This window comes from Etheostoma cragini, chromosome 17 (genome assembly GCF_013103735.1).
Source record: "Etheostoma cragini isolate CJK2018 chromosome 17, CSU_Ecrag_1.0, whole genome shotgun sequence".
NCBI lineage: Eukaryota > Metazoa > Chordata > Actinopteri > Perciformes > Percidae > Etheostoma > Etheostoma cragini.
The window spans coordinates 11,746,550-11,765,654 of NC_048423.1; the positions used below are offsets into that span (position 1 = coordinate 11,746,550).

General features: G+C 40.2%; 1 protein-coding gene across 1 annotated transcript; it reads left to right on the forward strand.

Annotated features, from left to right (window-relative positions):
- Nucleotides 1-1,997: 1,997 nt before the first annotated feature.
- On the forward strand, nt 1,998-17,172 carry golga7bb (golgin A7 family, member Bb). The gene is made up of 5 exons (XM_034898803.1): nt 1,998-2,151; nt 6,547-6,672; nt 7,476-7,628; nt 11,818-11,919; nt 13,135-17,172. The coding sequence occupies exons 1-5, from the start codon at nt 2,017-2,019 to the stop codon at nt 13,219-13,221; spliced, it is 603 nt and encodes a 200-aa protein (XP_034754694.1). The 5' UTR covers nt 1,998-2,016; the 3' UTR covers nt 13,222-17,172.
- Nucleotides 17,173-19,105: the final 1,933 nt, after the last annotated feature.

The following is a 19,105-nucleotide window of genomic DNA, read 5'->3' on the forward strand; positions in this document are numbered from 1 at the left end:
GCTAGCAGCGTGGCTTGGGTGATGGCAATGTCAGTCTGTTTAAATGAATGAGTTATCTCTCATCAACTATTAAATGGAGTGGATGAAATTGGGTACAGACATTCATGGTACCTAGTGGTAAAATCCTAATGACTTTAGTGACTTCCGTAGATGACAGGATACCTGACCAGGATGCATGATTGCAGTCTTGTCCGATTCAGCTGCATTGAGATTACCACAAACATAGCATGGTAAAATATTACGTTTACATTTACCTCACAAGGACCTCTCTTTGTCGTATGAATGATTAGTTTGTCTGACAGGAGTAGGGGGCATCCTACTGCTGCAGAAAACTTAGTTAGGGAGAAGGTGTGTGGCTTTGACACAGGACACTGTGCATCTCGTTTCCTACCAACAGTCAGCATGGGTTTCTTTTACCCCAAACACAAACCAAGTAAATCTTCTTTGACGACCATGACAGCCTAACCCTTAACCAGCTAGTTTTTGTGCCTGAACCTAACCAAACCTTGACCTATGGTGACAGATCAGTAAACATTATATGAAACATTTTCATTTTAAGGAGTTATTTGAAACTTTTTTGAAAGGCACTGACTAAAGATGTGTGTCAGAAAACATAAATATTGGTCTTTTTATGGAAATGACATACAACAAGCTCATGGTTTAACATCAGTCCAAAAGTTTTTTTTTAATGTACTGAGCATTACAGACTTTAGAGATTTTTAGTTCCACTTCCTATTTATAATGTACAAAATCTGCTGAAGACTCGAGGTTCCTTAGGCTTAGGTTTATGTGATGTGGTGTGGGTGTATGACTCAAAGCCTTGAAGAGAAAACACACAGGAGAATGTTGACCGGGGAATAAACACGAATGCAGAAGAAAATAAGTGATTAGATATGCATCTTTTCAAGCGATCTGGAGCAAGCAGCAGGATCCTGGCAAATGATATTAGTTCTGCATAATTCTCATTTAGTTAAAGCTCTTCCATCTTATTTTTGCATTCTGTTTTCATTCATAAGAGTTGGATGCTGCCGTGTCTATATGGATATATTTGTGTGTGCATTTAAGCGTCTCTTCCAGAAATGTGATCTAAGCATACCTCAGCAAATTTGGATTGTAGTGAGAGAGAAAAGTTGCTAATTTTAGAACGTCATGACTCCTGATGTCAAACAAGTAAAAGAAAAAAGAGTTTTACCCCAAAAATAGCCCCATGAAAGTGATTTCCCTTATCTAATCAAAAACATTGTTCTGTCCTTGGGAACGTCAAGAGCTTATATCTGGGCTCTCACAGTTAAACCATATTTGTGAGTTTCAAATCAACCTTGTAAACAATTTAAACCAATTTAGACCTTGATCTGGTGGATAACTGGAAGAATGTTCTATTCTTAAAATATAAAAAGTGGCAATATAGAACATCCAAGTGGGCTCTGATGAATGTTTAATATGAGCACTTTTTCTAAAGGTGCAATAAACATATGGGCTACAGTATGAGTCACCGCAGGATGACCACGTTGCACCAGAACCAAATGATAGCAGTGTTGGCAACAGTAAACAGGAGGACTGCACAGTATTAGCCTTTATGAAAACAGGTTTTAATTTGACTTCACTGCATGCTGGCAGTAACAAGTGATTCATGCTTTAGAATAAATTAATATTTCCCTTGGGGCTCACATTGTCATTTACTTTTGATTTACTAATGATCTAAATATGTATTACATATTGTTATGCCTATTCGGACATTCCATTCATCTCGTGCCTTTTAGTGAAGACATGGCAGTTGTTATTTTGCTTGGAGTCTTCACGGAAACCATGGCACTTTATATGAATTATTGATAATCAATGAAATTATTAATAGCTCGCAAAAAGAAACCCAAACCTCAATAAACCGCTGATGGTAAATGACTAACTTGCCTTTGAAAGCCTGACTTTAAAGGACTAACTCTGAGCGGAAATTATTCTAACATAACCCCCCTTTCCCATCCGCGATAACACTCGCAGGGTGCGCGCTCAGTCACGCAGATGCACGCGCTCTCGTACCTCCAGTCTTCCTGCCAAAGCGATGTACTCGCGTTGTCCCGCACAGCCCCAGCAAACGGTTGTCGTTTTCAGCACGGGACAGAACCTGCACCCTCTTACTGCAATATGGCGACAGAGGTAAGGATTTCAGCTCCTCCGCTACCTTTTGAAAAAAATCCGGAATGATTATGTGGGCTACCTCCGTTTGTTCTTTTTTTCCCTAAGAAATGCAGTCTTTTAAACTGACTGTCTCTTCTGCCTTCGATTTCTGTGTTGTTGCCTTAATTCCATCCAATCAGCCGACTGGACCTGGCTTATTGAGAATTTGAAGAAGAGTACATAGTCATGCCACGTTTTCTTCACGCAAGAAAATATTGTTCTAGGATCTTGTATTTCATTTACTTTCATCACACTTTATACTTTAATACCATACATAAGTTTTTTTTAATGCGTTTTCTAATAAGAAAGAGAAACCAATGGCATTCAGGTAGAGCTATCCTGTACCCCAAAGCTGAGGAGCCTGATGGAGTAATGATGATGGAGCACTCAGCACCATGGACAGGGACAGTCTCTCTCTCTCTCTCTCTCTCTCTCTCTCTCTCTCTCTCTCTCTCTCTCTCTCTATCTCTCTCTCTCTCTGTCATACTTTTAAATTAGCTTGACAAGACTTTGTCGTTGGCCACATAGTGAATCAGCTGTAATAATTTATTGAATGGATACCTGTAAGAAATGTAGTCAACATGATTGACAACTCGATACAGCACCAAGCAAAAGATGCAAAGAGCCCATGACAGAAGTGGTGTTTTTCAGGCAGTCACATAGTACAGATCATTTCTCCAAATAGGGTTTTCTTATGTATTTATAACTTCAGTAATGCCCGGTAGCTGTCAGGCCAGCAGCACATCTTCCTCTCTCCTCCGTTATGTGTCCTCAGTGTATGTCACCATAATGCTGAAGACATGGCTGCTTTAGTTATCATAATAATGATCTCACTAGAGGAGACAGCCATTACTTTGCAAGTTTGAGCTAGCTTACACTCGTGCAAGCAATATGTGCATGCATGAGTGTAAGTGTGTGTGTGTGTGTTCATGTATTTTGGAAACAGCTAAAAGCATCCACTTTTTGAGTGAGTGAAGTTGTAATTCAAGCTTAATGGTGCTGCAGGTAAAGTGCAATGGACAGTAAGCTGGGCAGGATTCATGATTGTGTGTTTTTTTATATCTTTTTCTGAGCCTGCAAGACATTGGCAAAGTGGCCCTGATTTCCTTTGGTGGTCTGCCAGGATCCCTGTTCAAGCCCCATCAATTACACACACACACATACAGTACACGTGCATGCACACAAACACATCCGGTCTATACAACGAGAACCAATTTTATTTCCAAGACCAATCAATTATCCATGGCATATTTAATGTGAACAGACTGCTGCAGTTTTTAACCATTGGGGATTGGTGTTTGAGATGACCAGCACAGTTTGCTTCCCATCCATGCTTTTCTCTCTCTCTCTCTCTCTCTCTCTCTCTCTCTCTCTCTCTCTCTCTCTCTCTCTCTCTCTCTCTCTCTCTCTCTCTCTCTCTCTCTCTCTCTCTTTCAATGTCTCACTGTCTCAAATTGTATTAGAATAGAACTCATTGATATTTATTGTAGTCCAAGTCAGCAAATGACTATGTTAAGTGACTAACAGCCTGCTAGTATTGCATGGATGGTCTCTGAATCAATAAAGTCCACTACTGCCAGAGCCTCATCTCAGTCTATAGGCTAGTCCTGGCTTGAGTACTACACAATGTTGAAGAATAATGAGTCAAAGCACAGGAATCATCTCAGAGGCTGGCACTGCGTCAACTCTCCACAGAAACGAATGCTACACCTTTATCCACAAGAGATGTCCTATTCCAACTTTAGCCACAGTCACTGATCTTCCAAAAGATCTCATGGAAATTTGACTGTTTGTCAACACTGTGTAAACTTAATATGATTTATAGACCTCAGGCTAGCCTAGCTTGGCAGCAAACTTTTTAAAAATGCTGCGCTCAATGGCAGAAAACCAGTCATATTATGAAGCGATGAAGAGTTAAAAGAAAGAAAAATGCTGAAAGAGCTTTGGAGCATTTACTGTGTGTACGTGTGTTTGTGGGTTTTTGTGTGTGTGTGTGTGTGTGCGTGTGTGTGCACGCGTTTTTGCAATGTCTTCCCACTGGCAGCACTCACCCTTGCTGTCACTATGTGTTCCTTAAGTCAAAGTGAGGAGACTACGAAACATGTCAAGACAATGCCAGTAACACAGACCCTTAGATCCAAGCTGGAGGGAATAGATAGGGGGAGGCTAACAGAGTTGGAATGACAGAGAAAATATGTTAAAAGTGCTATTCTTTTTTTATTTTAGCTGCATCCTTGGTCATGAGAGTTCATTGATGTGTCCTATGTCATCTTTTACTTCTGGTTTGAATTGACATAGAGTAGTTTAGTTCTTCACCTTGTATTTGTTTGGTCAACCAGTGGCTATTTCTGCTAAAAAAATTATGAAATGCATCATTTGTTTGCACCTTGCTGTTTTGTTCATTAGTCGTTATCTTTTGTTTGCTTGATGAAATGTGTTTTTATGAGCCTCTTAACTGGTGCCACATCCTTCTTCTATAACTTATCTTGCCTGTGCCTATTTGACTTCTGCATTGAATCAATGTAAACCACTCTAAAAGAGATAAATGTGTGGGTGGAAGGAGTATTCAGACGGTGCCGGATGGAGAAGAGCTTCTTATGTGTGATCAGTATGACATTTTAACATTGCTGTCTGCTTGTGTACTATATTTAGACACAGTAATAGGCTGGATTTGAACCAGTATCTCCCACGCAGGAGAGGAAACATGAGCACTCTGCCACCATAAAACATTTATCTTAAAGGCTTAAATGGACATGACTAAAGAAATATTTGATGGAATCCTCTTGTATCAAAGCAGAATAACTGTTGGTGAACTTTGGTATTTGTATGTAAATTGCAGAAGGGTTCAAGCTTCCTGATTATTTAGGGTGAGGTCAATTAACATTGAGCTGCTGAGAAAAACACATTTGATTGAGAAGACAGACCAAATTGAGGATCAAATTGCCATAACAACCTGCGTCTACAAACCACCCAATCAGAACATTACATGAAATGACACAGAATACACAGGCTGGAACAACATTTTTCAGTTTTGACCTTAAACCACAACGTCCCCATTAGACCAATTAGATTTAAACTCTGAAAAACAAGTTTCCAAGTTCAAGGTCCCATGGCATGACAATTTCACTTTATGAGTTTTTTTTAAAATAATACAAGTTCCCCCAATCTGTCTATGGTCCCCCAGTGGCTAGAAATGGCAATAGGTGCAAACCGAGCCCTGGGTATCCTGCTCTGCCTTTGAGAAAATGAAAGCTCAAATGGACCAATCTGGAATCTTGCCCCTATTATTGTGCTGATAATTGCTCCTATTAATAGAGTGACTTGTTGTTCATCACGATGGCCTGAAGATAGCGCAGGAGGGAGGGTGGGGGGGAAGTGTGTAAGGGAGATGGAGGAGGAAAAAAGAAGGATATTAAAAGATTTGGCAGACAGAAAGATCTAGTGGCTGTGAGATGATTTTGGCTCTTGGCTGACAAAAATAGCAGCTACGATGCTATTCAGGTTGTGAGAGATAGAGATGAAAGGCTGACACTGTACTATGTCTCCTTAATTGGCGCTCACAGTACATGCAGGTAACCTCATGAACAGAGGCTCTTCTTGCTTTCAATTATAGGAACACTGCAGTAGCTAGCCAAACTATTCATGGAATAAAGTTAAGTGAATATGAAAAGGGAACAACTGTACATATGTGAAACACACTCTGTGAAACATGTAGTTTTTCTAAAGTTATTTGAGGCTCTGAAATGAATACATTACTGTTTCTCACTCTTTTTTTCTCAGCCCGTTTTGTTCATCCCTCTCTCTCTACTGTTACACTCCTACTGTACCTCTTATTGCCATCCTCTTCTGCCTAGTCCTTTAGATCAGCAGGGGGCAAGCTACACTGGCCTATGTGCTTGCTGCTGTATTCTTCCTTGAGAATGACTGTGTATAATACACACCACTCAGCACCAAGTTGCTGTAAAGGGGGTGTCTTTCAATGTGTTGGTTAGTAGTGCTATTGGGCCTGTTGATGCAGGAAAATTGCAGTGAGAATGCTCACTGTGCCTGCACTGCTGTTTATGTTGTAGCATAGCACCATTTTCTCACTGTGTAGCCCTGTTGCACCTCTGTTGCCAGGTAAAAACAATACAACTCGGAACTATCAGGAAATTCGGATAACTTGATTCGGATAACTTGTATTGAGATGGTTTTTGGTCAAACTGGAATTTCTGAGAATTACAGAGATGTTTTCAGTATCTGGTATGGAGTCATAGTATATTACCGAATTAAAGACACTACACACAAGAAAATCACATGCTACTCTTGCACCTGCATGACTATAAATGTATTTATGCAGCACAAATTTAACATGTGTGTATTTCCTCTGTTTAGTTTCACAACCTTCAGGAGCTGAGGCACAGTGCATCGCTGGTAACAAAAGTGTTTGTACAGAGAGACTACAGCGAAGGAACCGTGTGCCGCTTCCAGACCAAATTCCCCTCAGAGCTCGACAACAGGGTGAGCACAAATACACACTCACACACCCAGGCTAATGTGATATGCTGGCAAAATCCCAATTTACCTAAAACAACACCCACTCTCTAGCACATAACGAGTGATTGCTCAATGTATCTTAATAAGATTACTACAGCAGTGCACACTGGATGACAGAGCACATGTAAATGATATATTTGCTTGTGCATTAAACTTAAACTTGTCAGTAAATGAACAGACACAAGTAGAACAAGTAAATATTACAACTATGTTAAAACATCTGTTTGTGCTGAGAAGCCCTTAAAAAGCCTCATGCTGTTATGTTCAAACATTTTTCTCTAGGAGAGAATGTGCTGTTTAATTGCTCTTTTTACCTAACTGCATTATTATCTGTGAATAATGTTATGAGTATTATTGTAGATGTGTCTAGCATTTAGCATCTGAAGCAGACAGTCCACACACACAGCAAGAAAGAAACATAAACAGAGAGAGAGACACAGGAAGTCAGTGCGAAGGTACCATTAGTAAACATTTTAAATGTAAATGTTCTCTGTCAGATGTTTAAACCACTAACCAATGCTGTGACCTTTTCACTTATGATGAATGGTTAATGTTAGCCTCATGTTTCTTCTTCTTCTTTAAGTGAGGTGTGTTGATAAATTGACAAAGTAGGAGTACTTTGGGTTGAACAGAAGGCAGTTGGTATGTTGGCAGGCTGCTCCCAGCTTGCCCCCACGGTTATGCCACACCGCTTTTTATTTTTGCAGTCCTTATGCTGTGTGCATGCCTCCATATCTCTACCTGGACATTTGTTTGTTTGTAAGTAGATTGAGCGAACCTTGCTTGAGGAGACAGTGAAGACCCTGAACTCTTATTATGTGGAGGCGGAAAAAATCGGAGGTCAGTCGTACCTGGAAGGATGTCTGGCTTGTGCAACAGCTTATATCGTCTTCCTCTGCATGGAGACACGCTATGAGAAGGTAATAAACCTGTGCAAACCTAAATGCCAGCACATAAAATGGTCAAATATAATTTGTGCACTAGAAGGAGAATTAAACAAAGAGGTTTTATCAATTCAAAACAAAACAACAAATAAATAATTTTCTTTCTCTCTAAGAGGCAGATGAGATTATACCACTAAACAGAAAGGTGAATGTTTTCCCCAGCTAAAATAGATCTATAGAAAACTCAATCATAATTCCAGAAGCCACAGTCCCATAACACTCTGTTAAGAAAAGTTAACTCGCAGAGGAAACCAAAAAACAGTGTACTGTTGCTGTTAATATAGAAAAATACACATACTATTTCTGTTACAGCTGTCATGTTGAGGTTGGAAGGGAGCTATAGAGTATTTTTTTGATTTTATTGGGGGAGAGGCAGAGGACACTCTGGACAGGTCGCCAGTCTTTCACACAATCATTACATTATATAACATAGATAAACAAGCATTCACACCCATAGGCAATTTACAAACCTTGCAAATATGCATGTGATCATGCTTGGTAGAAACCCATGCAGGCCCTGCTATTTCCACAGCGAAAGGCCCCAATGTGCTGCCATGATACATATTCAAACATTAAATAATTTTCATATTAAAAACATCAAAGTAAATGAATGCATCTGGATCTTTTTAGCGTGTGTTGTTGTAGGAATATTTCAACTCAACCATTAATCCTTTACAGCAGGTTATTATAACTCCACTGCCCATCCGCAAGACTTATTTACTGCCATCTTTATTTTTTTTTATGAAAGCCACTTCTATCTCACACAAAAACATTCCATTGTCTGTCCTAATGCACTAAGGCTTTCTGAGGTCAGAATACAAAGTTACACCCACTGACACAGGCAGCAGAGCCAAAAAACCAGGAGATACGAGAGGATTCTCACTTGCACAGTATTCCCCTCAGCTGTTCATCCACTAGCTTTTAAAACCGGTGTTTAAGTCCACACCTGTGGCCACAGCATGGCACGCCAAATATAACATAACATTCACCGTCAGCAGAACCAAGATGTCCAACATGAAAAAGGGCAGGTGTTTCAACGTCTGCGCGGCTGTGTTGCAGCTTGTCAACAAGAGCACACGCATACAGAACACAATCAAGTGTCCAACCAAGTGAGTTTGATTAATCCTTTTGTGTCTGTGTGGCTACCTGCCGGTGTTTAGATGAAACTGGAGTGGCGTGAAGTCCCAGCATGCCCCTGTGCACATTGTGCAACATTAATCTCCCTAGTCTTGTTGCATTTGTAAACATTTCTTTATCAAAGCAGTACATAGGTACTGGGAGATTGACCGAGAAGCACAAAAGGACTTGTTGCTGTGTTGAAGCCATGCACAAACGGCTGCTCCATTGAGACGCTAAGATGCTATCAGCCCCGCAGGACAGTTGTTTATTTACTTATGTAACTTTATCATCTTGGTTGAATGACATTATGACTGCACATGATCAAATATACCCACCCAAGTTGATGCTGTTTGTGCGCGCACATGCGTGTGTGCCGATAAAGAGGCCACACACCAGTGAGCGTGGATCAGTGTGCAGATTCATTGGAGCACTCAGACCCCTTGATGCTTACTTCCCACCCTATCAAAGGACACTGATTGCTCCCAGCATGTCAGAACAGATACATGCGCACACAAGCATACATAAATCGTCCCTCATGCATACAATGTGCCCTCCATCTCCTATTTTTTGTTCTTCTGTTATTCACAAGAATGTGGCCGCACAAATGGGACTTACTGAGACACATGTATGCACACATTATTCCTTTTATATTGCACTTGGTGACATGAACAACTTTTATTCTAGCAGAGGAATAAACACTTTTGGCATGCATTTTAAAAAGAGTGTGACACCTTTGCTTCTTAGGCAATATGCACACACTCACAAAGCTTTTCCCAGAAGGACTATCACAGACATGCCAGTACAACTGTGCCCCAGCTTGTATACTAGACTGTCACATTGTTACGCTGAAGAGGATTGAGCTGCACTGAGGGCTATGTAGCAGTGAAAGGATTGGCCTTTTCCCTAGACCTCAATAAACCTATTAGTCAGGGCTCTGGGTGTCTCTTCTTTTTATCTATGAAGCGTCATTGTCTTTGATGCCATTTATAACAAAAGACAGCTTTTTTGTTTTTGTGAAGATTCCAATAATTGTTTCAAGCCGAATATTTGTTACTTTCTGCTTAGGTGTACTTGACATAGATCTGACTGATTTAAAGCTGCGCAATAGAGCATACCGCTGCCTTTTGATGGCTTCTTAAATGGCTTTTTTCACTGAGCAATTTCATGTCCTGTTTGCTCCCAGATTGTAACATTTTCCAAATATTTTTATTGAAAAAGTGTTTTTTTTCTTTGTCTTTTTCCAGTGGCAGACAGTAAGATGTATTTTTCTGTGGTTTAGTCTCCACTAGCAGGGGTTACTATATTAGCAGCTGTGCCTGCAGCTGTAACAGGCCTTTGACATCCCGGAGGAGCGCTGCTCAGTGTGTTACTCAGTTTCTATTGTTTTAATCTCTCAGGGCCGAGTGCTGCACTGACCTAAAGTTAACTTACAAAAAAGGAAGTGAATGTGTCATGTTCAACAAATCAGACACAAAAGTCTCCGTCCCAATACAGCATACTTCTAAGGATAAATGTAGCTTGTAACATGGATCCTTGTTTTGTAATTTTGTAGTTACTTGCTAAAACGACTGACCGGGAAAGATAACGTTTTAAACAAACCTTGAGGTTAGCCAGACTTCCAGTTGCTGTCAATTTCGGTTTTACATCCTTATAAAGTTGTAAATAATATTGCTTGTTTACAACTGTTCAACAATCTGATTGTCTGACCACTTATGTTTCTTACTCAATTCAACAATTAACTTGGTGACTAGAAACAAATTCCAAAGCTACACAAATAAGATCAAAGTTTTAATAAACCTTTGTTTTCCTTTTGCTATACAGTAGAATATACAGTATGTAATACTGTAATTTCTTTATTTAAGTGATACAAATGTGTGTTGTTCTAGCACAGACACAAAGACGTGCTAAAGCTTGCACCTTCTTTTTAGTAGTGGTGACAGCTCTCTCAGTGTACATGAGGCCCAGTGGAGCGTGGTTGAGCTGATTGACGTGGTTAGACAGAGTGTAGGAGAGGCATGACACATCAGCATTGTTGATGTCCACAGAGGCATCGCTAAGCCTGAATAAGCTGCTCTAATGATGCCACTTTAACTAATATCTGCCACTGGTCATTTAGCATTACCGGGCATCAGTCAGCAGTCATTTGGTTGCTATCAGAAGCAATATGGGACTACATCACAGTGCACTCTCCTAGTCTCCAGGGCAAACTGTGTGTGTAGTTGTAATGCTTAGGAGAGTGTATACAGGCATGCTTGTTTGAATTTGTTTGCCAAGACATGGTCTGAACTTAGTGCTCAGGTTCATTCCACTGCTGCTCTGTGGTTTTTGCACATTTGATGCAATACTCACTTGCAAAAATGAGAAATAAGTCCAGTGCCAATGCAATCCAAATAAACTGTCCACCTCACATTTGAGAGTGTTTCCAAATTGCCCCGACAGTTAACCAAGGCATGACATTTAGCCTGAGAGGGCCATCTTTGGAATTAGGAACTAAAGCTTCCAAATGGAAAACTTCAAAAAGAGAAAAGCTCATGCTCGTCAATTTTAGTAATTCAATTCATACAGCCTGGCTTAACATGAGTGGCTTGGAACTATGTATAAAAATAACTGCCTTACTTAGAGCATAATGGAATTACTTTGGGTTTAGATTATAATGTTCAGGAAAAATAAAGACGGGCAATGACTCAATAGAGTTAGTATTGTATGCCATTTGCTAACTATACGCAGAAGGACTGCAAACTCATTTCTTCCATTTTTCATTTTTTTCACCCAGGACGGCACAGAGGCAGGTTAAAGTTGCTTCAGTCCTGCCCTTGTTTAGCCGCTTTTAGGTACATGGTTATTACATGTAATACAGAGTGCACTTGAAAAGTAATATGCGGGTAATGGATCCACAGTTGGAATATCATTTTCTGCTAGATCACATGTTCTGTTTGCGTTTTGAAGGTTTTCATTATGCCTCCAATGGTTCTAAACAAATCTGGATTATCTCCAAATGTACCTCTGTCCTTATTTAACTCCTCTCAACCCCTCTGTTTTCCTCCAGGTGCTGAAGAAAATATCAGGCTACGTCCAAGAGCAGAATGAGAAGATCTATGCTCCTAGAGGTCTGCTGCTAACAGACCCCGTAGAGAGAGGAATGAGGGTTGTATCCTTTGCTCATCTGCTTTATCTCAAGAAAAAAAAGGCAAACAGGACAGTCAGACATATAAAAGACTGAGAGGAGCTGGCAGTAGTTTAGAGGTTGAAGTAACCAGTCACTATGAGTGGAAGGTCTCCACTTAGAAATACTGGGACTGCTAGAAATATCTGGGTTGGATAAATAAAGAATAAGTACCTTCTCTTCCTCATAAATTACCATCAAGGTGCCCTTGAACAAGGCACTTAAACTTCAGCTGCTGCAGAGGAGCTGTTCAATGGCCAACTGTCATTCCCAGGAGTAAAGCCGAAGCAGGACGGGGCTGAAAAAAGCATGCATGTTACATGCAAATTACCTTTCATAAGAAAATGTGAAAAAGAAAAAGGGGGATGTGATGAATCAGCAAGCTAAGATGCGTATGCACTTGTGATGTTGTGTTTTGTTTGCTCAGGCCATCTTGTTCTCTCTTTAGTCATTCAAAAATAAGGTGCTCTATCACAATTTTTTCTCTTCACACTCATTGTATTGTTTTTTTGTTTTTTGTGGCCAGATGTGTGTCCTGACTTTGTCAGTTGGAGTGTTCTTTCACAGTTCCTCATGTCAGTTCTTCATGTCCTCATCCGATAGAATGTGTCCAGTAGACCATCACACAGAGCTGGCTCAAAGAACAGGCTCCATGTCACAGGGCAAACCAATTACTAACATTATTACCAACTTATTAGTCAATGCATTCCTATACAATATGGTCTCTGTTTGTCTAGTACCAGTGTCTAACAAACTGCATAGCATGCGTCTCACTTGTATCACTTTGACATCACAATTTAAATTTCTTGGAGCACTTTGGAGACGAGTCTCCAGGAGTAGAGGAAGCAATATGACTTACTGTGTGCTGTTGTTGAATTTCGCAATAATTCACGCCAGTCACTGATCTCTCCAAGTATAGAAAAATCTCATGAGTACACCTCAACTGAGATCAGTTGTTTAAGTTGTGCACCCCCACTTCAACAAGACAACACTGGGATGAACAGTGAAAACAGAACAGAAACACATAGATTTCAAAATTCTTGCAATCTGGTCCATCTTTTCACATCTAGAATAAGTGAGCAGAGGGTTTGGATATGAAAGGAACCAGGGCTGTCTGGGATTATAGAATTGTATCCACCAGCACTTTCTCAACTCTGTATTTTAATACCTGACGATCCTTGACAGTCTTCATTTCCTCAGCTAGAGATCAGTGTGTTTGAAGACCGGGGCTCGGGCAGCTCCAGTCCCAGCAGCAGCATGTCATCGGCAGGCAGCAACGCCCGGTGACTGGAGGGGCAGCGCCAGGCTTACGGGTACCACCACAGGGGCAGCGGGACACTTACCAACATCCGCATGCTGAAACATGAGAGCACCAGGTTCTAAGACTAAGAGTGGAGAGCAAAAAGGCAAGGAGGTGATCCACAGCACTCACACTCTCCCTGCTGGGGCCTACAACGTACCACCTCGAGAATAGTAACTGGCTTAGACAAACACAGTGGATAGCAGAAAAAACACAAGTGCAACAGAACCGACACACAGGCAGTAGACACATATACGAGCCAACATCCAGAATGTCTGTGAGGGAATATCCAACTCTCCGACTCTCCAACAGCTATCCAAACCAAACTAATAATGATTTCTTTTGTTTCAATTTTTTTATTCACCTTTTCTCTCATTCCATCACGTCTGTTTCCATGAGTCACAGCATCTCTGTTGTACGGCTGATTCAGCAGGCTTACCCTTGATTAGACTCAATGTCAGTGCTTGATTGTTTTCAGGGTGGTCACGGTCACTATCTCTATCTGCTGACGCATTGACAGTGTAGTCTTGGGTCTGTGCTTCAGTTCTGAAATCTGGAAGTAGGAAAACTATTGGGCTCCTGGGAGACCCAATGTTCCCCGGTCTAGCTGAATGATTACATTTACTTCAGCTGGTTGGGGTCAAGCCACTTTGAATGCTGGCAAATTCGGGCCTGCTGTGGGACTGCTCGGTTATATGCCCTGTTCAAATGCGTTGGCTTTACTATCAAATGGATAACAGAGAGCACCTTGGATTATTTATCCTTATTCACAGTAGTGGATACTAGTGATCCACATTGCAGCTGTAGGTCACACTCCTACACACATACTATGCATACAAATGTACACATCCTTGCCCAAGTACTCATACAGACACTAGAAGGGGACAAATAAGCACATAGTACATATATACACAGACACCTGTGGCTAATGACCAAGCGTTCCTGCACACAGTTTCTGACAGACATAGAGTTGGAGTCAACTTAGCCAGACAATACTACTGTGGTCTTCCCTCATTGAGAACCAAGCAATCCCAGGCCCTGTAAACCTGCGCCAGTTTCCCTGGTAGTGTGTACATGTACTGTATCTGGTGTGTTGTGTATGTCTGTGTTCCACTGGTCCCAGCATCACCCACGTTGAGATGAAAGCTTGCTGATTATTAAGGAGACCTCAAAGTGGGATGATCAGTTTCCCAAATGAGAACTGAACATACAATGTATGATAACCAGCAGGGTGGTAATAACAGGTGTGTGTTTGGATGTGAATATAGGTGTGTGTAGAATAATCAGCATGTACAGACTTCAATACCAGATACTCTATTCTAGTCTGTCTCAGCTGCTTATGTAGATGAAGATAATTTCTAATTATCCAAAATGCAAGACAGCGTAAAATAAAAAAAAATGTCTAGAAGAAGTATTTGACATGCACACAACAAAATTAAGAAATACAGAGTAGTGTTGATGCAGATAAAGATTTTAGATTAAAAATGTCTCTGACATCAAGTCTTTAAGTTCATTCTTGTCATCTGTTAGTTTTTTATTAACAGAAATTTAAGGGACATTTGGATAATTTTGCCGTAAAACATAGTTTTAGCTCCCTCTAGTGACAGACTGGGGATGTTCTGCATTTTCAAATTAAAAAAATACTACAAGAATTTAAGTGTAAAGACAAAGTCTGATTCATAGTCTGATTCTAATAACTTCTAGTACTACTTACTTACTCACACTAACGCACTGCCCTGTAGCTTCCTTTTTTTGTGCATTATCTTCAGTACCTGAGCAGCATACAATCTGTCTATCTTGTGGGAAATAGTGCATCCTGTCTTGTTTAATTGTGTGTGGAGGCATTTTGTAGCAACAGTGTTGATGCCAGTAGACAGCACACCCACACAGCGTCAAACAAAACCTGAAAAAAACTTAAGCAATGTTTGGATGTCTGGATCTTTTCTTTCTGTTCCCACAGTTTCTGTCTTCTTCTTTCTTTTACCATTTTCAGTTTTGTTGTCTTTTAACCCACCTCCCAACATGATCTCTAAATCAGCTCTGAGAATGTAGCCCTTTTCCTCTTCTTTAGTCACATAGTGAGTTTTGAGCAAAACCCTCAGCAGAGCCCCTGCCTTGCAACTAGCCTTGTGTACATTTACCAGAGCAGTGTCAAGTTGTAGTTAAACCACCTGCTAGAAAGTTGTTTTGCTTCAGCCTCAGTAGATAGTTTAATTTCAACTCAACGTTTTACTGCCTAAATGAGTGAGATGAACCTACAAAGACATTTTCCCACAGCAGTTGAGTTCAGTTGTGCTTGTGTTCAGCCTCCTTTTCTTTTTGATGCCTTCATGTTTCATCCCGCTGGAATGGATACCCAACCTGGGGCTGATGGACTGACCAATTAAAAACTCAGCACTCAGACTCAACACTGTCAATAAGTGAATAAAGGAGCTCATTGGACAATGTATAAAGGACAAAAAAATGAGTGTCTATAAACTGTAAAGGTTAAGAACTGCACTGTACATGCTTGTCAATGACCACTGAGTTTATAAAGTGTAAAGAAGTGGATGGGAATGTCATTATGCTATATAATTCCAAAACACCACTGTTGCCCAGTACTAGTCCCTAAATACGTTTTTATGTTTTGGTAAATCTTTAATTTGGGCATCAAGTGATAGAGCAGCTATAAAAGCTAATAATCTGTAAATCTTAGAGCTGTCTTGTGTGAAATGAGGATTTAATTTTTTCTACAATTGTGTTGATAATGTAGCTCATGATATTGTTAGTAATATTAACAATGTCAGTTATTATTGTGGAGGTAAATAGAGGGGTAATGATGATGATGACCCTCAGGGAAGTATGAAGTTCCTAAAGGATTAGTTCACATTTTCAACCACGCTAACCTCTCTAGTGATGGCTTTGTTGGTCTGTCAGTTTGTCCACCACTTTCTAGAATAGAAATAAAATATCGGAGGGATAGACATGAAAATTTGGAGCCTAGAGAATGAATTTTTCTGACTCTAAGTCCTGCAATAAGGATCCCCTTGCCATATGTACATTGAAAGAGCAGGAACAATTACAGGAGGAATGATTACAGTAGCCAATAACTCTTTTGATAAATATATGGGTGTGAGTAGTGTATTCATGTAAACTAGAAGAAATCTGATATCCTTTAAGGGTGAGGTGATAAAGAAGCGGTGTGTGCCATATTATAAGGCATTATGTAGCTTGTTCTTTCAAGAATGACTAATGAAGACAGAGGGAGTGAAGATTAGCACATAAAAGATGTGCAATGATCTACAAGTACACTATTACGGATCAGATTACACTTTGGGTACTTGGGCCTCTATCACGCTATCAAGATAACCTCTGTGTCAAAAATTGTCTTTGAATTAGAAATGGAAATTATGTATAGTCCATTTCTGTATGTAAATTCCAACGTAATACTGTATTTATCTTGTACTGTATTTTAGAGTTCAGCAAGTTTGTTCGGACATGTGGAGTCATCAGTTTAGTATGTGTGTTATGCTGTTACAAACGTGAGAATTTTCATGTCTTTCTAAAACTGTAGAAGATGATGTGTGGAGTCTTGGCACCAGCCTTTTGAGTTGAGTTACTTTTAGTCCTTGGGGAGACTAAAACTTCATTGCCGTTTAATGCTGTAAGGTGTGTGCGTGCATGCATGCATGCGTGCGTGCGAACAAACAAAGTACCAGATAACAGGAAGTTAAATCCCTTATCAACAAATTCCCTTGGTTAGGCTGCTAAGAGAGAGGAATTTATATTTTATCTTGATGCTATTTATGTGTTAACATCTATTTGTTTGCATATTTATTGAAGTGAATTTGTGTATTTTCTTCTAAAAGTTTATTATTATTCAAAGCCAGGAGAAAAGAGTTTCAGCTGTCTCCAAGACATGAATAAAGTGTCTGATGAAGTAGATGGAAAGAGAATCATTGTAACTGCAGGCTGCTGTTGGTATCTAACAGATCAAGTCACTGTTTAGATACTGGATCCCTGCCCGTGTCTCCTTATTACAGACAGTTCTCAGGATGTCCACAACAGAAACTACCAAGAGACCAAGGCATGTCACCTGAGGCCAGCAGGATCTCCAGCTGGTCGGTGCTGGTCTAAGTACATTTACTCAAGTAATTAAGTGAAATTTTGAGATACTTCTACTTTACTTCAGAATTTCCAGTTTAGACTACTTTATCATTCTACTTTGGAAACCAAGTAATGTACCTTTTACATTTATTTGATAATATTAGTTACTTTGCAAATTCAGATTATTATTACAAAACATAAATCAACTAATGAATTACAGTATGTTGTATTGTGGTTTTATGCCACCAGCAGTATCTAAAGAATATACTTTACTAGTGCCAACCTCAGTGATTTCTCAGTGGATTTTTAGACATTCCTTTGCATCACATGATACATAGCCTCGGAAAGTTTAAGTCAATTTAAATGTAACTGTAGAATGTCAGTATTCAGATTTGATGACTTACAAGAGTATAATCTTTATGCTCTCTCTGAGCCACCTCACAGCTGGAAAACCTCTGCTGCAGAGGAACAGGGTTAAGAACTATCTTGTGAAGCATTTAGCAGCTTAAGAGCCAGATATTTCCACGAGGAGTTGATGCCGACCAAAACAGAGTTAACAGAGAGGGAGTGTTGTCTTAAATTCACCAGTGGACAGAAACAACTCCAAATTAATAATAATAATAATGCTGTTTTATGTTGGTAGATGGTAGATGTGTAAATGGGCAACTGTTTGCTAACACTTATTGCTATATCACCTTTATAAGGTGAAAATATGTCAATGTTTTGTTAGCAGCTCGTTGCTCTGGCCCGGTGGCCAGCAACTAATTTAATGTAGGTTTAGGTTTTGCAGTGATGACCGCCCAAACTGCTTTTTGTACCTGTGTGTACGTGTGTGTGTCTGTGTGAGTAAAAGAGGTGTACAGTAGATCCATCATAGCCTGCTCATAAGGCCAAAATATGCATGATAACTTTCTGGCAGATATTGAGGCTTAGTGTTGATCACACAAGTGGAGACAGAGGAGGAGCGGTGAGAGTGAACTGATATTTTCTCAAAGACAGCAGAGGACTGAGGAAACATCTCAACACCTGTGGGGAAAGGTCACTCTCACGCTAACAAGCTACTCTCTTCCTCTACACAGACCTCCTTTGTTGCTTAAAATCTTTTCCCCCCCACCTCCTGCTTCAGGTTGTTGCTGCAATTGTTTTAAGTTTCCAAGTTTTAAAATTCCTCGTTCTTTGGCTGCAAGAAACTTTCTCTGTCCGTTCTACTTCCTCCACGCCCTTCCTGCTCTTTTATTCCTTGTTCTCAAAACATGGAAAAATTGGCCTGCTTTACCTTTTCCACAATTTCTTTTCGGTCTGAGTCACGGCCTCCCAGAAGTGAAAAAGCCACTTTCTGCTATTGACTTAAATGTAAACTAAAACTAAAATGTTTATTCCTGCAAATGACAGAAAATCTGTATCCCACCACTGCCTCTGTGTTCTAGAAATATTGTGACTGGCAGCGGTGCCTGGCAAAAGCAGAGCAGTCAGTATAGTGAAGTTTACAATTGTGTGCTTGCATGTAATGCAGCAAACATGAAGCCCTTCTAAGAAGCACTTGGCATGAGAGAAAAGTCAGGTCTGTAGTAGTCTCGCTTTGCCCGACTTTCCTCCACAAGCGCTGTGGATGAGGATCTGGCTAATCCACACAGCATTCCTGGATGGGAGAAAAACGTGCTCTGGTTTATTGGCATTTCCTTAAACCAATCACAACCGTCCTTGGGGGCACTAAATTCTGTATGGAGCTGCTGCAAAATTGCCTCAGGAAGGAACTTTTTCACAGGTTGTTTTAGTCATGCAATA